Source organism: Notolabrus celidotus, unplaced genomic scaffold (assembly GCF_009762535.1).
Source record: "Notolabrus celidotus isolate fNotCel1 unplaced genomic scaffold, fNotCel1.pri scaffold_302_arrow_ctg1, whole genome shotgun sequence".
In the NCBI taxonomy this organism is placed as follows: domain Eukaryota; kingdom Metazoa; phylum Chordata; class Actinopteri; order Labriformes; family Labridae; genus Notolabrus; species Notolabrus celidotus.
This window is the reverse complement of record NW_023260136.1, coordinates 21,912-47,151: the sequence shown is the minus strand read 5'-3', so window position 1 is coordinate 47,151 and position 25,240 is coordinate 21,912. Positions and strand designations below refer to the sequence as shown.

General features: G+C 40.4%; 1 protein-coding gene across 1 annotated transcript; it reads right to left on the bottom strand.

The window, feature by feature from the left end:
* Nucleotides 1–9,510: 9,510 nt before the first annotated feature.
* On the bottom strand, nucleotides 9,511–25,240 carry LOC117809478. Its single transcript, XM_034679041.1, has 13 exons — nucleotides 25,085–25,240; nucleotides 19,241–19,440; nucleotides 18,107–18,244; nucleotides 15,469–15,586; nucleotides 15,206–15,392; nucleotides 14,985–15,126; nucleotides 14,730–14,885; nucleotides 14,587–14,642; nucleotides 13,298–13,473; nucleotides 12,820–13,220; nucleotides 11,414–11,510; nucleotides 10,549–10,849; nucleotides 9,511–9,809 (listed from the first exon to the last, which is right to left on the bottom strand). The coding sequence occupies exons 1-13, from the start codon at nucleotides 25,205–25,207 to the stop codon at nucleotides 9,604–9,606; spliced, it is 2,301 nt and encodes a 766-aa protein (XP_034534932.1). The 5' UTR covers nucleotides 25,208–25,240; the 3' UTR covers nucleotides 9,511–9,603.

Below are 25,240 nucleotides of genomic sequence, written 5' to 3'. Positions count from 1 at the left end.
ATTCTTTGAGACATTACAGACTATGAAATGTGCATTTTAACAACAAATACAACATGCAGTGAAAAGCTTAGAAAGCTCCATGTGTTTGGAAACTGTTAAATAAACCTTCAGATTGCTCGTCTATCATCATCCTGTCAGACATTCTTACCTGTCACATTCTTGATAGGTGTCATAGATCGGTTCAGGGAAGAAGCTAATGATGACATGGAGGTGGGGCAGCCGGGGACTAATGTTAACCACGGATAAGAAACATATTAATCAATGAGGACATGTATTTTTATCTTTTATTTCAACTAAAAATATATGTTTATACTTTGTCAGCTGGTTTGCAGTTATGTCCCTCTGTACAGGACAACACTCCCAGTCTAAGACCCGCTCTACACTCATGCTGCTGCTTCTGTTTTTAAGCCACTACTCTGTTGGCAGTCACTGAGTCAAAGAAGGAAGAGACAGGCTCATAGAGAACAATGCACTTCAACAATTAAATTAAATCAGCTTCAGATATTTGGACAAACTGGTCTGACGAGCGGGAGTTTTCTTCTTCCCAGCATCAATGTGAAATTAGTTCTTGGTGTACCAAAATAAGCATCATAATTAAAGCTGATGAGCCTCTTCCATCTCTTGAAATACTTTGATAATTGGTTATTAAACCTTAGTAGTCATCAGCATTCCTCTGTCAATCACCTGAGCTCTTTGTAGTTTAGTGTCAGCAGGAAGGACTGTCAGAGCAGAGGTCAAGTCCAACCATCACATGTCATCTCTCTCTCTCTCTGCTGACTCTAACGACTCGATGACTGCTTCCTGTGCCTCCGTGTTCAGCTCTTTAAATACTCTGTCAAGTATTTTCATGGTTCCAGTGTGTACCACCTTCTTAAGCTCTCTCTCAACGCCACTGTGAGGACGTCGGTCCGTACAGCTGATGATCGCCACAGACTCTGATATCTGCTGTACATGCACAGAGTCTGACTTTGCAGACAAACGGGTTGAGAAGTTGCAGTCTTGGCTTTGTTGTAAATCCTTGGAGTGGTGTCGGCTCCAATGTTTACGTGGGCTCATTGTATTGTTGCTGTGTTTTAATACGGCAACACAGAGCTGACACACTGGGATCCTGTCTTTCCCTCTCTCTCCTCTCTCTGCCTGTCTCTCACTTTAACTCTTCCTGTCCCATTAAAGTTACTAACCATAGACCGACCTGGAGTCCCTGAGCTCCCTTGTCTCGTAGGTTCCTCTGGATCTCTGCTGTAGATTCCTTTTTTGGGGTCTGTTATTCATCCTTTCTTTCTTTCTGTCTTTCTTTCTTTCCTTCTTTCCTTCTTTCTTTCTTTCCTTCCTTCCTTCTTTCCTTCTTTCCTTCTTTCTTTCCTTCTTTCTTTCCTTCTTTCCTTTCATTCCTTTCATTCCTTTCTTTCCTTCCTTCTTTCTTTCTTTCTTTCTTTCTTTCTTTCCTTCTTTCTTTCCTTCTTTCCTTCTTTCTTTCTTCTTCCTTCTTTCCTTCTTTCTTTCCTTCTTTCTTTCTTTCTTTCTTTCTTTCTTTCCTTCTTTCCTTCTTTCTTTCCTTCTTTCCTTCTTTCCTTCTTTCTTCTTTCTTCCTTCTTTCTTTCTTTCTTTTCTTTCTTTCCTTCTTTCCTTCTTTCTTTCCTTCTTTCTTTCCTTCTTTCCTTCTTTCTTTCTTTCTTTCTTTCTTTCTTTCTTTCTTTCCTTCTTTCTTTCCTTTCTTTCTTTCCTTCTTTCTTTCCTTTCTTTCTTTCCTTCTTTCTTTCTTTATTTCCTTCTTTCTTTACTTTCTTTCTTTCTTTCTTTCTTTCTTTCTTTCCCTTTCTCTTCTTCTTTCTTTCCTCTTTCTCTTTCTTCCTTTCTTTCTTTCTTTCCTTTTTCTCTTTCTTTCCTTCTTTCTTTCTTCTTCTTTCTTTCTTTCTTTCTTTCTTTCTTTCCTTCTTTCTTTCTTTCTTTCTTCTTTCTTTCTTTCCTTCTTTCTTTCTTTCTTTCCTTCTTTCTTTCCTTCTTTCTTTCTTTCACTCCTTCTTTCTTTCCTTCTTTCTTTCTTTCCTTTCTTTTTTCCTTTTCTTTATTCTTTCCTTCTTTCTTTCTTTCTTTCTTTCCTTCTTTCTTCTTTTCTTTCCTTCTTTCTTCTTTTCTTTCCTTCTTTCTTCTTTTCTTTCCTTCTTTCTTTCTTTCCTTCGTTCTTTCTTTCTTTCTTTCCTTCTTTCTTCTTTTCTTTCCTTCTTTCTTTCTTTCTTTCTTTCCTTCTTTCTTCTTTTCTTTCCTTCTTTCTTCTTTTCTTTCCTTCTTTCCTTCTTTTTCCTTCTTCCTTCTCTCCTTCTTCTTTTCTTCTTTCTTTTATTCTTTCTTTCATTCCTTCTTTTCTCCCTTCTTTCTTTTTCTTTCTTTCTTTCCTTCTTTTCTTTCTTTCTCTTTCTTCTTTCTCTTTCTTTCCTTCTTTCTCTTCCTTCTTTTTTCTTTCTTTCTTCCTTCTTTCTTTCTTTCTTTCTTTCTTTCTTTCTTCCTTCTTTCCTTCTTTCTCTCCTTATTTGTTCTGTCTTTCTTCTTTCTTTCTTTCTTCTTTCTTTCTTTCATTCTTTCTTTCTTTCTTTCTTTCTTTCTTTCTTTCTTCTTCTTCTTTCCTTCTTTCTTTCTTCTTTCTTTCTTTCTCTTCTTCTTCTTTCTTCTCTCTTTGTTCTTTCCATGTTTCTTCATCCTTCAGTCTCCTTTTCTCATCACGTCCTTTCATTCTGTCATTCCTTCCCCATTTCTTCTCCTCTTTTTCTTTCTTCTGGTCTCCCTCTCTTCTCTCTTTTCTTAGACCTTTCTGGAGTCCCTGAGCTCCCTTGTCTCGTAGGTTCCTCTGGATCTCTGCTGCTGTGGACGTGGTCCAGACTCCAGCTGCTACAACTACTACTATCCGTCTCCCCACTATCATCTCTCTCTCTCTTCATCTCCCTCTATCCCTCTCTCCAACACGGTCTCAGCAGATGTGTGTCTAACATGAGTCTGGTCCTGCTGGAGGTTTCTGCCTGTTAAAGGAAGTTTGTCCTTGCCACTGTAACTTGCTAAATGCTGCAAAGTGCTCTGCTCATGGTGGATTAAGATGAGATCAGACTGAGTCCTGTCTGGAAGAGGGGACTGGATCTGATCCGGTCTTGATGTTGGGTCTTTGTTAATAATAGAACATAGAGTCCGGTCTAGACCGGCTCTGTTTGGAGAGAGTCTGAGGAGAACGTGTCGTGGTTTGGTGCTTTATAAATAAAGATTGATTGATGTTGAATTTGCTCAGAGACATGTTTCTTTGTTTGTTTGTTTCTTCATACCTCAGAGACCGAGCCGGTTTGACGCCGCGTGCAGCTTTAAGTATTTAATTATTTAATTGCTGTGCTGAGTTATCTGACCTTGTTTATTCTGTCACGTCACCCTGCTTTCTTTTGTCTTCTGAGTGCTTGTGTGCCCTGCCCCAATTGATTCCACTTGTAAACATATGGTCACACTTGATCTACATAATCCTCAGTGTCAGGTTCAAACAACCTAAGACAAGAATAATACTGCACAAAAGAGGTCAGACAACAGTTCTTTGGATTTTACTTGCAAGGAGAATGGTCAGAGAGTGCTCAGTTACAATCTCCACCCCGCTCTGAAGCACACTCTGCCGTACCCTCTCTATTTATTACCTTAGGGTGGTCCTTAGTTACATGAACGTTGCTGCTCTAAGGGGTATGGGTACACACGGCAGCAACGAACCAAATATGGCATGACTTCACAACAGAGTAACTTCAAAAGAAGAAGTTTCTCTTGATACACAGAAATATGAAAAACAGGGAACATATTGCACCCGCTTGATAGTTCAAGGATAGTTCATCTCTCAGTCTGCACCTCCTCGTGTCAGTCTCCTGGAACACAGCTCAGTGCAAAACAAGACACACATACACTTATACAGTTATGGTATGAAGTATATTGACTTAAAGAATAAAATAAGAGTAAATATGGGATAACTATATACATTATTCTAACACTCAGAGTCTCGGCCCTGCCTTCAGTTTTTTATTAACCCCTGTTTGTTGTGCTGATGTTTCTAAGTGGCTGGTTTTAAACCTCTTCTTAAAATTCTTTACTAATGCACCTTAAAAGAAGATCCAACACATCTTAACTGGGTTAAATATCAGGATATCATATTGATATTTCACAGGTGGATCCCCATGAAACATTTCCTTTTATAGACATATCTGAAAATAAATTCCTTCCTGCTTCCTGTATTGATCCTGTTCGTCTGCTTCATCATGCAGTGACTGAAAACAATGAGAAAGAGTGGCTCCATCTGCAATAATCAGCGGTGTGTAAACATAAGATATGATAAGATAAGATATACTTTATTTGTCCTCCATTGAGGGAAATTTCTTTTGTTACAGCAGCTTACAACACGGGACAGGGAAATACAACAATGTACTAACATAGTTAAACAATATAATAACAGTAATAATAGCAGTGACAAGGGTAAAATAAAATAAAATAAAATAAAATAAAATAAAATAAAATAAAATAAAATAAAATAAAAATAAAAATAAATAAAATAGAATAAAATAAAATAAAATAAAAAATAAAAAAAATAAAATAGAATGAAATAAAATAAAATAAAATAAAATAAAATAAAATAAAATAAAATAAAATAAAATAAAATAAAATAAAATAAAATAGTATAGAGGGCCAGTTCTGTCCTGGGCTGTCCTCTGGACTCCATAGAGGAGGTGGGTGAGAGGAGGATGTTAGCCAAGCTGACATCCATCATGGACAATCCCTCTCACCCCCTGCATGAGACTGTGGGGTCCCTGAGCAGCTCCTTCAGCAGCAGACTGAGACTCCCACCCTGCAGGACGGAGCTCTACCACAGGTCCTTCATCCCATCTGCAATCAGACTGTTTAACACCAGCACTGCTGTGTCCCGTTAATCAGCTGTTCTCATCTTTCATTACACTACATGGAAGTTACTATGTGACTTTCACATTCACAAATAACTACTGTATCCATCTGAATCTCACTGTTCTTCATACTGTGTATGTTTGTTTAAATAACCTGGTGTTACATTTTTATCATGCAATAACTTACCTATCTATTTATCAGATAGAAGTGTACATAGTGTGTATATATCTGGAATAGTTGCCATATTTTATTTTTACTGTATTCATTTTATTTTATTCTATTTTATTTTATTTTATCTTATTTTTATTCTATTTTATTCTATTTTATTTTATTCTATTTTATTCTATTTTATTTTACTTTATTTTATTTTATTTTATTTCATTCAATTTTATTTTATTTTATTTTATTCTATTTTATTTTATTCTATTTTATTTTATTTTATTTTATTTTATTTTATTCTATTTTATTTTATTGTATCTTATTTTTATTTTATTTTATTTTATGTTATTCTATTTTATTTTATTCTATTTTATTTTATTCTATTTTATTTTATTTTATTTTATTTTATTCTATTTTATTTTACAACAATATAGAACAAATAGAAGTCTTGTGTATGACGCAGCTGGAACGCAAGAGAGTGGATCCAGTGGAAGTTAACACATTGACTAGAATAGAAACCTATCAGATCTGGTGCTGTGACGGACCGGAGCTGGTTTACACTTCCACGCCTTCATCACCTCAAGACTCCATTATTGCAACAGCATCCTCTACGGTTCAGCCAACACCCTCCTCAACAAATTACAATACATACAAAACTCAGCTGCAGCCTCCTCACTCACTCCCGCTCCAGAGACCACCCCAGTCCTCCAGAACCTCCATTGGCTTCCCATCCCCTCAAGAATACAGTACAAGATCCTCATCATCACCTACAAAGCCCTCCATAAATCTAGCTCCCTCCTACCTCACCGACCTTCTGCAGCCATATAATCCCTCCACCAACGCCAACCTCCTCACCCCTCTCACCAAACCCAAGCACTGAACCTGGGGGGACAGGGTCTTCTCTGTTGCTGCCCCCACCCTCTGGAACTCTCTCCCCCAACACCTCAGACTCTCTCCCTCACTCACCAAATTCAAATCCGGACTCAAACCCACCTTTACAAAGGCTTTTAAACTAGAATTGATTGATTTGTTTCTTGTTTTGTTTTATTTTGCTGCCTTGCTTTTCTATTGTTATAATTTTATTTTCCTGTAAAGCGCTTGGAGAATCTTTTAAAGCGCTTTTATAAATGAAATGTATTATTATTATTATTATTATTATTATTATTATTATTATTATTATTATTATTATTATTAATTAGTATTTCACCAGGGAAGAGATGAACAGTAAAGTTGAAGATTCATCCAAATGATAATGTTGTTTTGTCCCTCAAGTATTTAATAAATATCTTAATAATATCGTTATCGTGGTCGTCCAGCAGATGGTGCTGTTTCATTGAAAATACTGTATCTTCTGATCACACCTATTTGATGTTTAGTCCCGCCCACTTCAGGCTCCAAAAACACTTCATCAATTCTCCAACATTTCAAACTCTGGGATGGATTCAAAAAACAGAGAAACCTGAGAGAAAAGAAAGTTTATTTATGGTCGCTCACACGGAGACTAAACTTTTAATGACAACTTTTAAAAGATCTCAAATCCACAACCCTGAGTTTTAAATTTGCACATACAAGTATTACGCAACATCTGACTTAATAAATCTTACATGCCCTGAAAACATCCTGCAGAGCCAGACTGGAAAGATTCAGTTTGTTTTTAAATTCCAAACCTGCAGCAGAACTGGTTAGGTGAACTTTCAGGTTGTTTCTGGTCAAAAAGGAACAAAGAGAAACCAAAAGCTGTTTCATGCATTGTGCAATCTAACAATGCGGATCATGGAAGGATCGTGTGACAATGACAAGATTACAGTCCAGACAAGTCACTATTTATTAAACGTATTATTTTGATTGACTATTAAAATGACTCAATGAAAAGGTTGTGCTTGGAATGATTAACTACCTGTAACAGTTACTCCTTCTCACAGAGCCTCTGAGGATCCTTAATGTGATTATTATCATCCTGTGTGTACGTGGAAAAATGATCATCTCTGTTTCTTTTTCATTCTGCCCAGTTAGAGGTTGTTTTTTAAAAGCTCTCTTTTGTAAATGAATCCACAGTGATGGCGGCCTGAGAGCTGTGGTTTCCTTTGTATTTTATAAAAGCACAGAGACGTCAAACATGAGAAACTTTAATAAAACAACATAATAAGAACGGTCTTATTGTCAGAGTAGGTGCATACGCTGCAGCTGGTAGGCAGCTGCTAGCTAGAAGTTATATGTTCTTCTTGGCGTCGCAGCTGTTTTGCTTTTTGTTGCACACGTTTTTATTATGGGTGCGTTCCGTTCACCTCGGGGGGGGGGGTGTTAGAGCCGAGTTCACCATGCTCCAGTTAGGAGAACTACTTTGCTGTTAGCTCCTGTTGTTGTTAGCATTGTTAGCCAATTTCAGACTATGACAACACACAAAACTCCACAACACGTGGACAGATATCACTATCATATAGATCAGGGGTGTCAAACATGCGGCCCGTGGGCCAAAACCGGCCCGCCAGAGGTTCCAATCCGGCCCGTGGAACAACTTTGTAAAGTGAAAAAATGAAAGAGAAGACATTAGCTGCAATTCTTCAAAAAAGTAACTACTATTTCAAATTTGTCCTCTGGGAATCGCATAAAATCAGAGTGCTGACGGAGCGCACCTGAACGGCACTTTTTTTCTCAAAGTGAGAAAATTCATGACTTGCTGTTTGCATAATCTGGTTGAGATCATTAAAAGTTTTTAGAGCACTATAAGATGATCAACTAACTACTAACACTAGCACTACACCCCTGCATACAACACTGTCCAGCAAGCAAACTGTTCATGCTAGAGCTGAGGGGTCCAGAATAATCAACTTTACCTTCTTCATTATTATAATCTATCTGTTCTTTTGCTGTAAACATTACACTCTGTGTCAGGTGAATGGGTAACCTGTGTGTTTGGTGTGTTCAGTGCAAGTTTCAAGGCTTAAAGAGTTAAATATTCAGCCCACTATGAGACTCATCATGGCAAAAAATACAACGTATGTTTTTGTAGAAAGACAGTTCATTGAATGTAAACATTTTCAGAATGTACTTGTACTTTTTGCACTAAAAAGTGGAAAATTTAGAGTTGTCATTATTTATAGGGTTATTATTTTACTGGTCCGGCCCACTTCAGATCAACTTGTGTATGTATGTGGCCCCTGAACTGACATGAGTTTGACGCCCCTGATATAGATAATCACTAACAGTACAGTTTGTTGTTTTTGTGTATTTTTGTTAAATTGTTTAAAACATGGACGGAGTCTCTGGAGATATTCAGACTTTTAAACTAAAAACACATTTATCAGTCTGGCTTTAATGTAGGGTTTAACATTTTCTTTACTTACTTTTTACTGTTATATTGATTTTAATGTTGTTTTATTATTTTATTAATTTATTTTATTTATTTATTCATTTTTTTATTTATCTACTCAGTTTTATTGATATTTTTAGTCTTAATTTTATTTTCAACTCTTATCCTTACCCTTTTTAAATTTATGGAATTTATTCTAACTATCAATATTTTTAATATTAATTAAATACTTTAACTTATTTTTATGACACATATTTTATTGTTGTGGGTGTGCATTCGTCTCTATTTTAGAATCCTTTTTTTTATATGTCTTAACATTATTTTATTTCTGCTTCTTTCTTTTTTTCAGTCGCTGTAAAGAACTTTGAATGCATTTGATTTGTATGAAAGGTGCTGTATAAATAAAGCTTTAGAGGCAAAGAGGCGGGCCTTTAGCTTTCCTCGCTAAAGCTACAATGTGCCAGCCTGTCCATCAAGTAAGCCACGCCCCTTATTATGCAAAACTTGTAACTTTAATATCGAGTGTTAAACAGTTCACCCCCTGATAGAGAAATGAGCTCCTCAGACCTAAACTTGTTTTTTGAACCAGGCTGTAAACATGTTTACAGATCGCCTCTTTGAATGGGTGTGTATGTGGTTTGTAGTGTTTCTGCAGCCACCCTCTAGTGGACACTCGAGGAACTGCAGTTTATAACACTTCTGCTTCTATTCTAAGACCATATTTTTGTGCCTTGGTGTTCTCCCTCTCTCTTCTCCCCACGTTTCCTGTCCCTTTGAAGCCGTCCCGTCCAATAAAGACAGAAAATGCGCCTCAAACTAACTGAATTCATGTCCTTTGTACTTTTGATGCGGTGAGAAGCCGTGTTGGATTTGGTGCTTGGGCTTCAGAAGTTTCTGAGTAGAAGTTCTGACTCCAGGGGACGTGTCGGACATGCATCTCAAATTTCTGACGTCCGAGACGAAGAGGAACGCACCATAAATACTGAGGATACTTGAGTCGTGTGTTTCTGTTGAGGTTATCTGTGATTGTTTTAAGAGCTCCCAGAACCCCAGCTCCCTGCAGCCAACGCTCGTACGACACGTCTGACTCAATCTGACTCTGAAACATGTTTAAATCCACATTCATGTACACACAGAGAAACCTTAATGAAGATCTTTTAATGGCCGGACTGAAGAAAGGTGAGTAAACTTTAGATTATATCATACAGTGTTAAAGAGAGATTAGTTTGAGGTTAGTTCCAGCCGGACACTATCAGAGATTTACGATCTTCTGCCTTTCTCTTCTTTCTGAAGTGATAAAGCACGGCGGCCATCGCCACCAGCGCTACCAGGAACGCTGTGGCGAAGAAGACGGTGCTGATGTTGGTGCTGATCATCTCCTTTATCTTCCACTCTCCTTCACTCCATCCAGTTTCTTTAGGAAGAGGCGGAGGGATCACTGGAACACATGATGACAATCAGTGTTAGACAGACAGGTAGATAGACAGACAGACAGACAGACAGACAGACAGACAGATAGATAGATAGACAGACAGACAGGTAGACAGACAGACAGACAGACAGACAGACAGACAGACAGACAGACAGACAGGTAGATAGACAGACAGACAGGCAGACAGACAGACAGATAGACAGATAGACAGACAGACAGACAGACAGACAGACAGACAGGTAGATAGACAGACAGACAGACAGACAGACAGACAGACAGATAGATAGAAAGACAGACAGACAGACAGACAGACAGACAGACAGATAGATAGAAAGACAGACAGACAGACAGACAGACAGACAGACAGACAGACAGACAGGTAGATAGACAGACAGACAGACAGACATACAGACAGACAGATAGATAGATAGATAGATAGACAGACAGACAGGTAGATAGACAGACAGACAGACAGGTAGATAGACAGACAGACAGACAGATAGACAGGTCGATAGACAGACAGACAGACAGACAGACAGACAGACAGACAGGTAGATAGACAGACAGACAGGTAGATAGACAGACAGACAGACAGACAGACAGACAGACAGACAGACAGACAGACAGACAGACAGACAGACAGACAGACAGATAGATAGACAGACAGACAGACAGACAGACAGACAGACAGACAGACAGACAGACAGACAGACAGACAGATAGATAAAGAGATAGATAGCCAGACCTTCAGCAGGACTGCTGTTCTTCATCACATCCAGCGTGTCGTTCTTCATCACTTCTGGCGTCTTGATCTTCATCATCAAACCCGCATCCCCGTCCATCATCATGGAGTCCTCTTCAAACGCTTCAGCTTCAGGGACAGCCTGTCTGATAAACAGCAAAGGACCCTGGGTAATGTAGTGGCCGCCCGTCTCCTTGCTCACCCCTCTCCTGCGTCGGCGAGCCGGCTCCTTCAGGCAGCCCTGAGCACACCTGGAGAAGGGACTGCTGGGCTCACACAGGATGACGGAGCAGGTGATGTACACCTGTCAGGAGGCGGGGAGGAGGAATACATCAGAGGAAGAAGTCGACTTCACTTCAGGCTTAGAGGGGCTTTAACACCCTGCACTGAGGACCCCTGACCCTGAGGCTAAGTCTGGAATCATGTCATGTAAAGTTGAAGTTAAGTTATGGATCAGGTGTAACGACAGTTCCAGGTGTAGGTGGGGCGTTTGGAGTCGAGGCTCGTCCTCCACTGAAAGCTCCTACAGCCGACGTGTTAGCGTCAGACCTGGACCACAGAGCGATGGAAGAAGGAGGTCTGGAGGAACCCGACGAGTTCAAGGTGTTGACTCCAGACCGCAGTCTGATCCAGAATCCACCAGGTCTGATCCATGGAGGCTCCACCCCACAGCTTCAGGGCTTAAAGGATCTGATTCCCACCTACCTGGGAGGTAGTTCTGGGGCCTAAAAGACCCCGGAACACTTTGTCTAAATGCACCTTTATCGGTTATTCTGGTCTCATGACTTCAGCACGGCTTTCCTTCGTCTTGAACAAAGAGATCATGTGGGTGAAGTATTTAAATCCGATCAGTGTTGGTTATCGTTACCTGGTCAAAGTTTCCGTTAAATTTGAAGGCTTGAACCTCGAAGTTGAACGACGTTTGATCGGATGGGTGGACTTTAAACGTCTCATCCTCGACACACCTGGAAGAGACACGAGCGTTAACGCCTCAAACGAAACATCACGACCCTTTAAAGGGATACTTCAGTGTTTTTGAAGTGGGGTCGTATGAGTTACAGTACACTAGTGCTCCTGGTAGCCACAATGAGTGCCGGTGAGCTCTTCCCCTTTAATGAGAACATTCCCAGAGGACCGGCAGGTAAGCTAGGATATGTTCTCTGCAGACGGGGTCGCCTATTTCACGTGATTTCACTAAAGTTAAGAAAATATGTTCCAGGCACTCATCACGGTGTGAATGCATGCACCAGTAGAAACAATTGCAGCTCTTCAGTTTGCTGTCAGTCTTTGTTTAGGGACTATTTTCGGACGCACCTCTCAGACCGGTGTTCTTCCGCTGCATGAGCACGGATACACGCCGATCAGCTGTTTGGATCTGTCTGCACTTTTAGGATCAAAAACTACAAACTGCAGAAATGAGTGATTCTGACAGCGACGATGACATGCCGTTTACTGTGGACACAAGAGGATCCCTCTATGAACCAGACCCAAGACATGCAGACCCAACGTACCAACGAAGAAGAAGAGAGGGGAGGAAGTTCTGTGCTAACGAGTGAGCAGGAGAGATCCCACGTTACCTGGTGGTGAATCAGAGTCTACCCAGAGAGCTTCTGCTGTCAGGAGAGGGACTTAGTGACAACTTCAGGACCTTTCGGAATCAGAGGAGACCAGCAGCGGCTCACATACGGCTCCAGTCTGCATCACTCATCATCCAGAGTTCCCTGCCTTACAGGAGGTCTGCTTGTTTGAACAGCCGGGATAAAGACAGGAACGTCCCATCTTTTAAATGTGCAGAGAAGTGAGTTTAATTCACTCTAAAGACCGAGACCGCTACTTGATCCTGCTACGTGCTTGTTGATCCAAACAGCTGATCGGCGTGTATCCGTGCTCATGCAGCGGAAGAACACCGGTCTGCGAGGTGCGTCTGAAAATAGTCCCAAAACAAAGACTGACAGCAAACTGAAGAGCTCCAATTGTTTCTACTGGTGCATGCATTTGCACCGTGATGAGTTCCTGGAACATATTTTCTCAACTTTAGTGAAATCACGTGAAATAGGCGACCCCGTCTGCAGAGAACATATCCTAGCTTACCTGCCGGTCCTCTGGGAATGTTCTCATTAAAGGGGAAGAGCTCACCGGCACTCATTGTGGCTAACAGGAGCACTAATGTACTGTACCTCATACGACCACACTTTGAAACAACTGAAGTATCCCTTTAAGGTTTGTGTTTGATTGTTAACGTGCTCACTTTAAGTTTAACAGTGAATTCGTTACCCGTTGTTGATGAGGTTGTAGAAGCGGCTGTTGTCAGGGTTGTCATCAGGAGTCGCTTTGCATGATTCCACAAACAGCTTCACGTCTGGCAGCTCGGACTGAGCCTTAATGCCCATGAAAATGGTCTCCAGCAGCTTCACCTCCACCGGGTAGGCCCTCGCCGGCACCCTGTTTTTGAAGTCCTTATCCCGGTAAATCTCAAACGTGTAGCCGAAGCTGCCGAAGCTGGACTCGGTGAAGATGTAGTCGGACTTGTGGAGGGAGTAGTAGCTGGAGATGCTGATGGTTTTGGGGAACTTGCAGGAGAAGTCGATCTTGACCTTCTCTCTGCGGACTATAACCTCGTTGGGAAGCTCGAAGGAGTTGATCTCGTTGGTGAAGACGATGAAGTCTCCTTTATCCTGCAGGACAAATCACAATCATTCAAACAATGAAATGGTGAGGGAAGCATCACCACCAAGAGTAAACATCTCTGCACCTCCACTTTGGTGCCACAGGTGCTGAAGGACATGCTGCCCATGATGTGAGTGCTGTTAGAGGTGAGCGAGCAGGAGGAGTCTCTCAGCTGCAGGAAGTTCTCGTCGATGCCGGGCATGGAGGCTTTCTCCAGAACCACATTCATCTTGTTGGGGGAGCACTGCACGGCGGCCTTTCCTGGAAAACAAACCCAGTGTTACTCAGCTGTCATGTTTATCGTGTTCTGGGTGTGTCTTATCTGTTTGCTGATTTTACTCCCGTGTTAGATTCTCTAAAGAAGATCTCCTCCTGCTCTCTCTTAGTGACTTCACACGGATCAGAATCAGCTCGAAGGCATGCAAAGTCAACTTCTTGCAAATCTCAACATCCATTGGTTGTTGTCTGACGTTATAATTCAACACAGGTCCCCATCACACAGTGATGTATATCTGAGGATGTCTCCCTCTCTCCCCTTTAGTCTGTTGAGTCCCTTCTTCCTCTGTGAACTCTGACACGTCATCGTCTCCGTCAGAGTCCCTCAGTCTTTAGTTTGGGTGTATTATCGTCTCTCTGAAGCTGCAGCCCGTAGAGCACGGCAGTGTTGCGCCTCAGGAGTGCACACGTCTGCAGAGGTCGATAGTCTAGCTTCTGTTCAGGTTTTATCACAAAGAGGCCGAGCGGACCGGGATCCCCCCGAAACACAACTATCACTTCAATCCAAAAGTCCTCTTTCGGTCAATTATCCTCCCCTTTAATGATACCAACTGGTGTTGTATGTTATATTGTTGGACAGCCTGATTAGTCACCTTTACATCGAGGCAGAACTTGAAGGATTGTGCATTCGTGGAATTAACAACACAGCTACACAAAATCCCCCGCTGTCTTCTCCGTTTGGTCTTCGCTCTCGTTTTGAGCTTCGAGTGCTGCCAGATGTGAGTCACTCACCACTTCGCGTCAGGGTCTTATCTCACTCTGTCTGGGTTATCTTTCCCATGACAACCTGCTAACCATACTAACCCTTACTTACTGTGGGAGAGTGAACTCATCCAATCCACCAACAACTCAGAACAAGAGTGAAGACTGCAGGAGAATACTGCAGGGGATTTTGGCACATTATTTGGGGTGCTACCCGCACGTTTAGCTGTTTTGCTCATTCCACAGAAGCACGATCCTTACAAGTTATAGCTCACTGTAAAGGTGACCAATCAGGCTTTCCAACGATATATAATACAACACAGATTGGTATTATTAAACAGGAGTTTATGAACCTGGAGCTGACAAACCAAAGATTGTTACGGATGACAAACACACCTTGAATGATGGACGCTTGGGTCACCATGACAACAATACATCTCATCTCTGATTGGCTGCAGAGAAAAGAAAGGAAAGGTTAAAATGCAGAAACAAACATGTGATTAGTTTGATGAAGAAGTGGACTCTTCTGAAGCACTCACGCTTCCTTCGTCTCTGCAGTGAAGCAGACGGGGATGAATCTGTACAGGTCGCTGCTCTGAGGAGTCCAGGTCTGAGTCAGGAGGGCTTTCCCCAAGTCCTCCTGACTGAACGCCGTCTTCATGTCCTGAGGACCGCTCACCTGGAAGCTTGTGATTCTGCAGGAGACGACAGACACGTTTACAGAATGCACCCCTGGAGTTAAAGCCATCTCCTCTTGCCCGCCTCCATCACAGGGTTTATCAGACTCCGCCTACCTGGCGTGGTTTGCCTGTGCTCGGGCGACAAGGCGGAACTCCTGCCCCACGCTGGCGTACAGAACATCGTCATGTGACGGAGTCTCAGACAGGAACATGGGCTGAACGTGTCCCAGTTCACAGTTTGGGATTGGAGCGAGAACTGAAACACAAACAGGACAGTTTATGGAGCGTCTTCTCTTCCCTCACAGTTCACGTTTCGATCAGAGAGAGGGACTCACTCTCCATGGCGAACTGCAGCTTCACTTTGCACAGAGGGGACCGGTCCTTGTTGTTGACGTCCTGAAAGACCGTCGATCCGTCGGCGTAGGTCAGGGTGATGTTTTTGGAGGGGAAGTCCTCCAGCATCAACTCGAACACGTGGACGCCAACACCCACCTGACCTGAGCTCTTCAGCGTGCACGTGGTCTGTGAAGAAACCGGTACAAGCTTTATCACAGTCCGCTCTCTGTTTAGAGTCTTTCAAACATTCTAGATGAATTACCTCATCCAGAGTGAAACCTGCAGGAACCACAGCCTCTTTGGTGAAACCACATCTCACTGTGTCTCCGTCTGGATCATGAGCGAGAAGACGAAACGAAGTGAAACAGTTCTGAGGGACCCTGCAGGACAGAGCAGTTACAGAATTTAAAGGTCCAGTGTGTAGGATTTAAAGGTACAGTGTGTAGTATTTAAAGGTGCAGTGTGTAGTATTTAAAGGTGCAGTGTGTAGTATTTAAAGGTACAGTGTGTAGTATTTAAAGGTGCAGTGTGTAGTATTTAAAGGTGCAGTGTGTAGTATTTAAAGGTACAGTGTGTAGTATTTAAAGGTGCAGTGTGTAGTATTTAAAGGTACAGTGTGTTGTATTTAAAGGTGCAGTGTGTTGTATTTAAAGGTGCAGTGTGTAGTATTTAAAGGTACAGTGTGTAGTATTTAAAGGTACAGTGTAGTATTTAAAGGTACAGTGTGTAGTATTTAAAGGTACAGTGTGTAGTATTTAAAGGTGCAGTGTGTAGTATTTAAAGGTACAGTGTGTAGTATTTAAAGGTACAGTGTGTAGTTTTTAGAGGTGCAGTGTGTAGTATTTAAAGGTGCAGTGTGTAGTATTTAAAGGTACAGTGTGTAGTATTTAAAGGTACAGTGTAGTATTTAAAGGTACAGTGTGTAGTATTTAAAGGTACAGTGTGTAGTATTTAAAGGTACAGTGTGTAGTATTTAAAGGTGCAGTGTGTAGTATTTAAAGGTGCAGTGTGTAGTATTTATAGGTACAGTGTGTAGTATTTAAAGGTACAATGTGTAGTATTTAAAGGTGCAGTGTGTAGTATTTAAAGGTGCAGTGTGTAGTATTTATAGGTACAGTGTGTAGTATTTAAAGGTACAATGTGTAGTATTTAAAGGTACAGTGTGTAGTATTTAAAGGTGCAGTGTGTAGTATTTAAAGGTACAGTGTGTAGTATTTAAAGGTGCAGTGTGTAGTATTTAAAGGTACAGTGTGTAGTATTTAAAGGTACATTGTGTAGTATTTAAAGGTGCAGTGTGTAGTATTTAAAGGTACAGTGTGTATTATTTAAAGGTGCAGTGTGTAGTATTTAAAGGTGCAGTGTGTAGTATTTAAAGGTACAGTGTGTAGTATTTAAAGGTACAGTGTGTAGTATTTAAAGGTACAGTGTGTAGTATTTAAAGGTACAGTGTGTAGTATTTAAAGGTGCAGTGTGTAGTATTTAAAGGTACAGTGTGTATTATTTAAAGGTACAGTGTGTAGTATTTAAAGGTACAGTGTGTAGTATTTAAAGGTACAGTGTGTAGTATTTAAAGGTACACTGTGTAGTATTTAAAGGTACAGTGTGTAGTATTTAAAGGTACAGTGTGTATTATTTAAAGGTACACTGTGTAGTATTTAAAGGTACAGTGTGTAGTATTTAAAGGTGCAGTGTGTACAGTGTGTAGTATTTAAAGGTCCAGTGTGTAGTATTTAAAGGTGCAGTGTGTAGTATTTAAAGGTACAGTGTGTAGTATTTAAAGGTCCAGTGTGTAGTATTTAAAGGTACAGTGTGTAGTATTTAAAGGTACAGTGTGTAGTATTTAAAGGTCCAGTGTGTAGTATTTAAAGGTACAGTGTGTAGTATTTAAAGGTGCAGTGTGTACAGTGTGTGGTATTTAAAGGTACAGTGTGTAGTATTTAAAGGTACAGTGTGTAGTATTTAAAGGTACAGTGTGTAGTATTTAAAGGTACAATGTGTAGTATTTAAAGGTACAGTGTGTATTATTTAAAGGTACAGTGTGTAGTATTTAAAGGTGCAGTGTGTAGTATTTAAAGGTGCAGTGTGTAGTATTTAAAGGTGCAGTGTGTACAGTGTGTAGTATTTAAAGGTCCAGTGTGTAGTATTTAAAGGTGCAGTGTGTACAGTGTGTAGTATTTAAAGGTACAGTGTGTAGTATTTAAAGGTACAGTGTGTAGTATTTAAAGGTACAGTGTGTAGTATTTAAAGGTACAGTGTGTAGTATTTAAAGGTACACTGTGTAGTATTTAAAGGTACAGTGTGTAGTATTTAAAGGTACAGTGTGTAGTATTTAAAGGTACAGTGTGTAGTATTTAAAGGTACATTGTGTAGTATTTAAAGGTGCAGTGTGTAGTATTTAAAGGTACAGTGTGTAGTATTTAAAGGTGCAGTGTGTAGTATTTAAAGGTACAGTGTGTAGTATTTAAAGGTACAGTGTGTAGTATTTAAAGGTGCAGTGTGTAGTATTTAAAGGTACAGTGTGTAGTATTTAAAGGTACAGTGTGTAGTATTTAAAGGTGCAGTGTGTAGTATTTAAAGGTGCAGTGTGTAGTATTTAAAGGTGCAGTGTGTAGTATTTAAAGGTACAGTTTGTAGTATTTAAAGGTACAGTGTGTAGTATTTAAAGGTACAGTGTGTAGTATTTAAAGGTGCAGTGTGTAGTATTTAAAGGTACAGTGTGTAGTATTTAAAGGTACAGTGTGTAGTATTTAAAGGTACAGTGTGTAGTATTTAAAGGTACAGTGTGTAGTTTTTAGAGGTGCAGTGTGTACAGTGTGTAGTATTTAAAGGTACAGTGTGTAGTATTTAAAGGTACAGTGTGTAGTATTTAAAGGTCATGTGATAAAGTTGATTTTTTTTACCTTAAAGAGCTCACCGTGGTGGACACAGGACAGCTGTTGAGACCTTGTGTGTCTGATCGGGTTCCCAGGTCCAGCTCTGCCAGGGACTTCCATGTAGTTTTAGCCTCGAGGTTAGCCGGCCAGCAGCAGCCTGACGCCCTGACAGGAGGCAGGAGGAATGTGTGTATAAGGTATTTGTAAGATGAACATGTGGTTATGCAAATTATATGTTCTATTGTTTGCGTTTCCACTGAGGACAGAAGTCCTGCAGAGATTATGCATATCAAGCCAGTGACGTATGGTGAAGCAAAAAAAGCAATTGCACTACACTGGCAGACCAGCAGAGGGCAGTAAGAAACACAAAGGTTAGCCTGTTAGCATGAAGCAGATTCCTCTTGTGCTGGTTTTGATCGTGCAAATGGATTCACTGAATCAACACTGGAGCTCTCGAGAACAAAGAGGATTCAGTACATCTGAAACGCTCGACTTAAAGCAAGAAGACAGATTTTAAAGCCGTGTCAGAGATGGACCGGTGTTCCAGTGTAAAGAGCGACCCTGCTAACTGGAGACTCTCAGCCGGATGCATCCCTCACAAACGTCTTCAGACGATCATTAAATATCTGATGAGGATATTTGGAGAATAAAAACTAAACTAGGATGCATTCCTGAGGACTCCTTCTGTGTTTCAACAGCTGTGTAAACTCCACAAACACTGACACGTTCAGCTGAAGGGCTCCAGTTTACAGGGTCACTTTTAAAACCGGAACACCGGGAGCTGACAGAGATGCATTCACACTATCAGGCTCAGAGAAGACCGATGTTCAGGAGGTATAAGAGAATCACATTCAGCACTGCAGGCCCTGCCCCCTAAAGTTCCTGGACCTTTGGAAAGTACTACCCCCTGAGCAGGGCCTTTCAGGGGAGATTAACTACCCAGGAACTACATTTAGACCCTGGTTCCTGCTGTCGAAAAGCACTGCAGAAAACACCTTCAACACTACTAAATCCTGAACCAGGATCATCTAAAGACTACATTCATTGGATGCATGTCAGCTTACGCCCACAGCTGAGTCACCCAGATACCATCGATGGCGTGAGACGCTTTATGAGTGCAAAACAAGTCTGATTGTTTGTGTCCCTGTGAGCCGGTCGTACCTCAGAGAGAAGGACTTCTGAGTGGTGGAGATGTTTGCCATGGTGTGAGTTTCAGACTGACACCACGAGTCCTGCTGTATGTCTTCCCCTTTTGGTTCCACGGCTTTTGACTTCTGGAAACTGCAGGACGCGCCGTCACACTCGAAGGACGCCTGTTCCTCACAGACCCCTTTGGCGTTCAGTCTGTGATAGAAGGTCATCTACGGGGACAACAAACACACGGGGATGTTATTTCATCAGAGAGCGTGATTTGGGGTTTCCTTCCACGTGTTTCCCTCAGCATGTCGTAAAGAAAAAGTCCATTCCCCTTTGGAAGCAGGTCAGTAGTTTACAGGTGAACCTTCTTTAAAGGGGACATATCACGCTTTTTTCATCAATATATATTGGTCTAAGAGGTCCCCAAAACATGTCTTTAAAGTTTATGCTCAAAAAAACACTTTGAAATCAGATTTTGGTCTGCCTGAAAAACCCTCTTCTTCATTCCTCATCAGAACACTCTGTTTTCCCTCTGACCACGCCCCCTCAGGAAGTGGATGTGCCTCGGCTGTCCAGCACGTTGATCTAATGTTTACATGCTGGCTGAATATACACGGCTGCTCAGAGATCACGTTACTTCAACCCTCTGAATCTGATCCTGACGGAGAGGCGCCTGTAGCAGGACCTTCCTGAAGGATTGGTCACAGATTTAGTGTTTCTTGTTGTTTTATTTATCAGTATGTAGACGTGTGTCTTGGTACACAGCTACGAACATGTAGCTATGTGGCTTTGCTAACTAGCGCTAGCACTTATCCATGATAAATAAAAATCATCCACTAGATCTTCAAATCTGCAGACGTGGGGAGTAAAACCGACCTCTGCCAGAAAGGCAGCAGGACCTTTTATGAAGGATTGGTCACAGATTTAGTGTTTCTTGTTGTTTTATTTGTCAGTATGTCGACGTGTGTCTTGGTACACAGCTACAGCTACAGCTACAGCTATAGCTATGTGGCTATGCTAATTAGCGCTAGCACTTATCCATGACAAATAAAAATCATCCACTAGATCTTCAAATCTGCAGACGTGGGGAGTCAAAGCGACCTTTGTGTTTATTAAGACAGCCTACAACTAGCATGCCTCCCTCCTAAGCTCCTTGTTAGCACACATGTGTGCAGGGAATGAAAAACGGAGGAGGGGTTGAGTTGTATTTTATACAGTCTATGGGCTGAACAAGCTCCGAGCTCTGACTTCCTGTTACAGACCGGATGGCGTTGTTACGTAACAAAAACACTGAAGTCTGAAACGGCTGGTTTCAGCACACATTTACAGAAAGGTGGAGAAATCAGAACAGGGGCAGAATGGATTTTTTTCATTCTCGGGGGGTTTGTAGACATGCCAGGGAAACATATTTCAGGTAAAGAACCATTAAAAAGTCAATTTTGCATGATATGTCACCTTTAATATCTTTAAACTACAGAGGAGGGCTTCTGAAGAGACTGGTCCAGGTTCCCCGGCATGCAAACATTCAAACTTATGATCTAATAATAACAAACTTTCCTTGCACCAGCTTCATACTATTCATCATTAATCAGGATGTAATTAGGGTCCAAAGTTAATGCACTTTTCTTGTAAATGCATGATACGAACCAACGCTCTTTCTGAGACTGAATCAAAGACGTGAACTACAGAGCTGATAAATAGAGACCGACTGCAGGCAGACATGGATTTAAGGGACTGTTGAGACCAGTCATGCATAAAGATATTTCCATGCATGCAGGACGTGTATGAAACAGAAAACAACTGAACTGGATCTCCTGGACGTCAGTCAGTAATCCGATGATCTCAGAATGACTGCACACCGTACTGACACTGATTGGATATTTTGCTCTCCTGCATATTTCTGAATGTGTAACAGTGTTATCCTTTATATCAGGGGTTAAATGGGGGGTCAGGAGATGTCTTCCAGAATGTTTTTTTTTTAATCTTAATTATCTAAAAATCTTAATTATTATTCTTAGTATTATTATTATTCATAATTTTGCTTTATTTACCTTTTTTTCTTGTTTATCTTCCTTTTTGCTTGTACAGTTAATTATTAGTATTTGTTTATTATTGTCAATATTTTGTATTTATTTATTTTTTCTTCTCTGTGTTGGTTTTGTATTACTTTATATATAATTTCATAACTTCTGGTGAACAAAGAAATACTGAAAAGATGCAATTAAAAAAGTTGAATGACAAGTTCTCTAAAATTAGAACATTTTACTGGTTATAGTAAAACATATCCACAGAAATAGAAGCTGAACTTTAAATAAAACCTTGAAAATATAAAGTGTGATGAGTTTTCTGCCTTTCTTTGTTTCCAGATGACTCCTAAGTTTAGAGTTAGTGAACAGTTAATGATCTAAAGCATCAGTAGCAGCAGGTTCATTCAGAACACACAGGAAACACAGACACATGCTCATATAGGGAGGGTCACTTTCTACAGACCAGCTACATGAAGACACATTAAATCCCTTTGGGGGACAGGGGGGGGTGACGAGTCTTTGGCACTGATATTTAGGGCGTGGAGGGCTGAAAAGTTTGGAAACTCCTGCTTTAAATAATAAATCCTGAATCTGACAGAGTGACCTCTCTGAAGCTGTCTCCTCCTCTGAGTCAGAGTTCAGAACGCGTCGGTGCAGCAGAGCAGCTTTCATTTCATAAAGAATATTTAAACGCTGAGAATTGCTTCATATTGTAAATAATGACTGAATTTAAAGGCTGTTTGGGAGTTTTAAACACGTGATTATAAAAGTGATTATTCATGATTAAGCAATCATTGTGATTTTTTTATAATTAGATATTTAATTTAGCTTTTTTTAACAAGAATAATTAACAAAGACAAAGAATAAAATTAACTATGACAGCATCAGATAAAATAAGTAAATATGTAAATAATAATAATAATAATAATAAATAAAATAATAAATTAAAGAGATTGGCAGGAAACAGTGGGCATTTACATTTATGTTTAAAATTGACATATTCAGGGGAATTACCATACAATATGATTTTAAGCTCCTGTAAGGAACTAACATTTGTGGATTTGGCGCCCCCTGTGGACAAAGTGGGACCTCGTGCATCTTTGCTGATTTTCGCCTCAACCCAGAGGAAAAGAAATTTAGAGAGGAGATCTCAAAAGTGTTTCATTTCTGTCTCCTAGACAACAATGAGAACTAAATGAGACTATAGCTTATGTCTCCTGTTTCTCATTCTTGCCTCCAGAAAAAAAAGTTGCAAAAAGTCTCAGCTTAGTCTCCCTTTCTGTTCAAAAGGAGATCTGGTCAACATCTGAAATGATTCTCAGGTATTTCTCAAGCTCAGGTGGAGAAATCAGGGAGCTCTCTCAATTGTCTGGTGGCCTAGCGGTCTAAGCGCCCCACATACAGAGGCTACAGTCCTCGTCGCAGGGGTCGCCGGCTTGATTCCTGGTCGGTCGACCATTTCCTGCACGTCTTCCCCCGCTCACTACTCCCCACATTTCCTGTCTCTCTTCAGCTGTCCTGTCAAATAAAGGCCAAAAATATATTTAAAAAAAGAGAGGAAAATGATCCATTAATGAGATCTCTCATTTAAGTCTTAAATAAGACTCATGTCATGGTTTAACTATTTCTCCTGATGAATTTTAGGAGAAACGAATGAGAACAATTTGAAACTTGAATGAGGCTGAAGTGAGAATCTCAGTTTTGTCTCCAGAGACTTAAAGGGGGAAAGTCTTGAGCAGTAAAATGTTCCTCTGGGTACATGTGAAGGTAGAGTTTCCTCATCCTGCTTCTTTCTTTTTACAATCAAATGAACCACCCGTCAAGACTCTTAGCTGCAGAAGAAGAAGAAGCTGTTTTTTTCAGCATGCTGTGAACCGTTCCTGTCCTGGTCAGACGAGGTGTAAAGGACATACAGGTCGAGGCTCAACAATATAAAACCTCTCTGATAGACCCATCAGGTCATTACGGGGATAAGTTACTGACATATCTGCTGGGCAAGAGTTTTATTCTGAAATAATTAAAAGCCTGTCTCATTTTGAAGCCTGCCCCAAATAAAGGCCGGGGGCGTTCACAGGTTGAATCTAATTAAAGCAGATTTTAAAGATATGGTCACCTTTAATTGAGTTTCTCGGACGTTACGAAGCCAATTAACTTAAAAAGATGCTGAGTTGGGACCCCAAGTAGGCTCTTCAGACTTGGCTTAAAGAATTCGCCTACTTGCTGGAAGTGTGGCGTGGATGAAGGAACACTGATACATGTACTTTGGTCATGCCCCATAGTTAATCAGTACTGGAGGAAGATTCACTGTTATATTGTTAATGTTGTAAAAAGGCAATTTCTACTGTGTCCTAAGCTCTATATTTTAGGAGATTCTACAGTGTTATCTGCTTTTTCAAAACCTCTGATCGAATGGTTACAAACGGCTATTATGACTGGACGGCAGATTATCCTCAGGAATTGGAAGACACCGGGAGAACCTCCTTTTCTGAACTGGGTTACTGAACTTAGCACAATAGCTGCATATGAAAGGATGTCCTATAGGATGCAGGACAGAACTGAAAAATATCGTCTGAAATGGGGTTTGTATCTTGATGGGATTAACAGGCCCGAATGAAGATCAAGTGTGAAACTTAAAAGTGGATCTGTAATTTTATTTTTATTTTTATTGTTTTCTTGTTAAATTTTTGTCAATTGGATCTTATTATTTTTATGTTCCTTTATATGCTAAGCCACTGTAGACGAAAGCACCTGCTGAACCCTCTTGGTTAAGGTTTTGTGTGTGGGTGGGGGTGGGGTAGAGGGTATGTGTTACAAACAGATGTATACCATATATTATTGCTGATTTGTCTTGTTTGTTTGCAAAATAAAAATGGAAAGTCATAAAAAAAAAAAGATGCTGAGTTGTGTGTTGTGTATTTACTTATTTCATTTTATTACTAATATTATTATTTTTGTATTCTTTATCTTATTATTCATGTATTCTATTTTACTTTTTTGTTTTTGTGTATTTATTTTGGGGGGATTATGTTGTTGGTTTAATATATATTTTATCTCAATTGTACCATTAGTATTTGTCTCGCCACATAAAACACAATAAATATATTAAAAAATAAAAATAAAAGCGTATTTTTAATCTTAAGTGTCACTGTAAAATTTGAAACATCTTCAATGTTTTGAATGTGCATATTTTAAGTGTTGCTGCACCTTTATATTAATCAGGTCATCTGGCACAGTCCCAGGCGGGGGAAGTTCCAACCTGAGCATCAAACCCTGAATCTAAAACATCACACTGCCAGGTTTGGTGTCTTTTGTTTCATTCACAAAACACAAAAACCATAATAACAAAAACCTGTTGCAGAACGATACCTGAGGAGTCACAGAGCATCCTGTTCAAACACACCTGGGGAGTTATCAACAGCATTAACAGACTTTACTGACACCTCATGACGAGACAAATCAAATCCTCTGTTCACATTGAAACATGTACGACGTGCAGCTTCAGTCAGTGAAGACTTTAAAGATCATTTTCACTACAGATAAATGATTCAACAGAGAAGTGTTTTAAACACACGACATAAACAACAATATGTTGTTGACTTTTTAATGTTTGTGCTGACTTTTACAAAACATTTTAAAGAAGGAAACAAAGATGAGAAAGGATCCGTCCGGTGAGCACAAGTTACAAAATGTTCTGTGAAGTTTTTACATTGTGTTTAAAACTTCAGCAGTGATTCCAGAGTTAAGCCAGAGCACCTGTGATCACCTCGTCAGCAGCAGACGTTGTGATTCATCTGGATATTCTGTGCATTAAAATAAGATCAAGTAAAGAAATGGTCCAAACCTGAAACGTCCCGTCCTCCTGCTTCTCTGGAGGCATGAGGCTGAAGCTGTCCCCGTAGAAGTTGGCAGAGGAAACGGCCCCCTGTAGGGCGAACAGCAGCAGGATTATCATTCCTGCCTCCATGATGTCTGACTGGATCTGAACATGCTAAAGATC